General features: G+C 41.8%; 1 protein-coding gene across 1 annotated transcript; it reads right to left on the reverse strand.

Annotated features, from left to right (window-relative positions):
• Window positions 1-238: 238 nt before the first annotated feature.
• LOC126234954 (calphotin) lies at window positions 239-961 on the reverse strand. The gene has a single exon (XM_049943693.1). It carries the CDS (start codon window positions 959-961, stop codon window positions 239-241), a length of 723 nt encoding a protein of 240 aa, XP_049799650.1.
• Between the last annotated feature and the right edge of the window lie 1,854 nt (window positions 962-2,815).

The raw sequence follows: 2,815 nt of genomic DNA on the forward strand, positions 1-2,815 counted from the left end.
ACATGAAAAGATATTTCATTTCCTTTACACCAGTGCTCACTTAAGCATAATGCATCAAATAAGTTCTCATTTGCAAATTCATTTAAAATTATGTGTTTTCCACTTATACTTTCAATATTGAGATAACCTATCTTGAAAGACAAAGTTGGTGAGTGGTTTTTGTTAATGTCACAGGAGGGGAGGAGTACAGTATTATGGGACAATGGAGAACATTTAATTGTTTTTTCAGCCCTGGAATCTACGTTAGGTGGCGGTTGGACTTCCTTGGGATAAACCATAAAAAATCTTCATTTCTCTTTGGTAATTTTTTGGGTCTGTTTGAAACACGGTTGGAAGTTTGTTTCACTTTACTGTCCACAAGTTTTATAGGAACATGTTTTCCCAAATCATTTGGTATCACTTCATCATGAGACAAAGGTGATACTTTACTTACTGTGATTGGTCTATTCTTTTCTGCTACTCTTGAAGGTGATGGAGGAGGAGCTGGTGATGTTTCTGCTGTTGGTGAAGTTGGTTTAGTTGCTGCTGGTGGAGGAGTTGTTTCTGCTATTACTGGTAAAGGAGTTGGTTCTGCTACTGCTGGTGTGGGAGATGGTGCTGCTGCTATAGGAACTGGTTCTACTGCTGGAGGAGTTGCTTCTGCTGTTGCTGATGGTGTTTCTTCTGCTATTGCTGGTGAAGTAGTTTGTGCTGCTACTGCTGGTGAGGGAGATGGTGTTACTGCTGTAGGAGCTGGTTCTAATGCTGGAGGAGTTACTTCTGCTGCTACTGAATGTGGTTCTTCTGATGCTGCTGTTGATTCTACTTCTGTTAGTATTGCTTCTTTAGGTACTTCTGCTGCATTTTCTGCTACTGTATCTGATTCTGCATTAGTCACTCCTAGAGATACTTGCTGTGATGATGATACAGGTACCACTGATGATGTTGTTGGTAAGTATTGCAGTCTCTGAATAGTTTCCATTAGCTTTAATGTAACAAGTTGCTTTCCAAGGCCATTTAGGTGCAGCCCGTGAGTAGTGTGGAATCTGCGTCCAATGGTATTAATATTAACACCAGAAACATTTCTACATCTACATCTACATCTATACTCCGCGAGCCACCTTACGGTGTGTGGCGGAGGGTACTTATTGTACCACTATCTGATCCCCCCTTCCCTGTTCCATTCACGAATTGTGCGTGGGAAGAACGACTGCTTGTAAGTCTCCGTATTTGCTCTAATTTCTCGGATCTTTTCGTTGTGATCATTACGCGAGATATATGTGGGCGGTAGTAATATGTTGTCCATCTCTTCCCGGAATGTGCTCTCTCGTAATTTCGATAATAAACCTCTCCGTATTGCGTAACGCCTTTCTTGAAGTGTCCGCCACTGGAGCTTGTTCAGCATCTCCGTAACGCTCTCGCGCTGACTAAATGTCCCCATGACGAATCGCGCTGCTTTTCGCTGGATCATGTCTATCTCTTCTATTAATCCAACCTGGTAAGGGTCCCATACTGATGAGCAATACTCAAGAATCGGACGAACAAGCGTTTTGTAAGCTACTTCTTTCGTCGATGAGTCACATTTTCTTAGAATTCTTCCTATGAATCTCAACCTGGCGCCTGCTTTTCCCACTATTTGTTTTATGTGATCATTCCACTTCAGATCGCTCCGGATAGTAACTCCTAAGTATTTTACGGTTGTTACCGCTTCCAATGATTTACCACCTATGGCATAATCGTACTGGAATGGATTTCTGCCCCTATGTATGCGCATTATATTACATTTATCTACGTTTAGGGAAAGCTGCCAGCTGTCGCACCATTCATTAATCCTCTGCAGGTCTTCCTGGAGTACGTACGAGTCTTCTGATGTTGCTACTTTCTTGTAGACAACTGTGTCATCTGCAAATAGCCTCACTGAGCTACCGATGTTGTCAACTAAGTCATTTATGTATATTGTAAACAATAAAGGTCCTATCACGCTTCCTTGCGGTACTCCCGAAATTACCTCTACATCTGCAGATTTTGAACCGTTAAGAATGACATGTTGTGTTCTTTCTTCTAGGAAATCCTGAATCCAATCACAAACCTGGTCCGATATTCCGTAAGCTCGTATTTTTTTCACTAAACGTAAGTGCGGAACCGTATCAAATGCCTTCCTGAAGTCCAGGAATACGGCATCAATCTGCTCGCCAGTGTCTACGGCACTGTGAATTTCTTGGACAAATAGGGCGAGCTGAGTTTCACATGATCTCTGTTTGCGGAATCCATGTTGGTTATGATGAAGGAGATTTGTATTATCTAAGAACGTCATAATACGAGAACATAAAACATGTTCCATTATTCTACAACAGATTGACGTAAGCGAAATAGGCCTATAATTATTCGCATCTGATTTATGACCCTTCTTGAAAATGGGAACGACCTGCGCTTTCTTCCAGTCGCTAGGTACTTTACGTTCTTCCAGAGATCTACGATAAATTGCTGATAGAAAGGGGGCAAGTTCTTTAGCATAATCACTGTAGAATCTTACGGGTATCTCGTCTGGTCCGGATGCTTTTCCGCTACTAAGTGATAGCAGTTGTTTTTCAATTCCGATATCGTTTATTTCAATATTTTCCATTTTGGCGTCTGTGCGACGGCTGAAGTCAGGGACCGTGTTACGATTTTCCGCAGTGAAACAGTTTCGGAACACTGAATTCAGTATTTCTGCCTTTCTTCGGTCGTCCTCTGTTTCGGTGCCATCGTGGTCAACGAGTGACTGAATAGGGGATTTAGATCCGCTTACCGATTTTACATATGACCAAAACTTTTTAGGGTTCTTGTTTAGATTGTT

The sequence above is a fragment of the Schistocerca nitens genome, chromosome 2 (genome assembly GCF_023898315.1).
Source record: "Schistocerca nitens isolate TAMUIC-IGC-003100 chromosome 2, iqSchNite1.1, whole genome shotgun sequence".
NCBI lineage: Eukaryota > Metazoa > Arthropoda > Insecta > Orthoptera > Acrididae > Schistocerca > Schistocerca nitens.

What these genes read in the sequence shown, in the direction of transcription:
- LOC126234954 (XM_049943693.1), bottom strand. Translation starts at nt 961, where the DNA reads ATGGAAACTATTCAGAGACTGCAATACTTACCAACAACATCATCAGTG.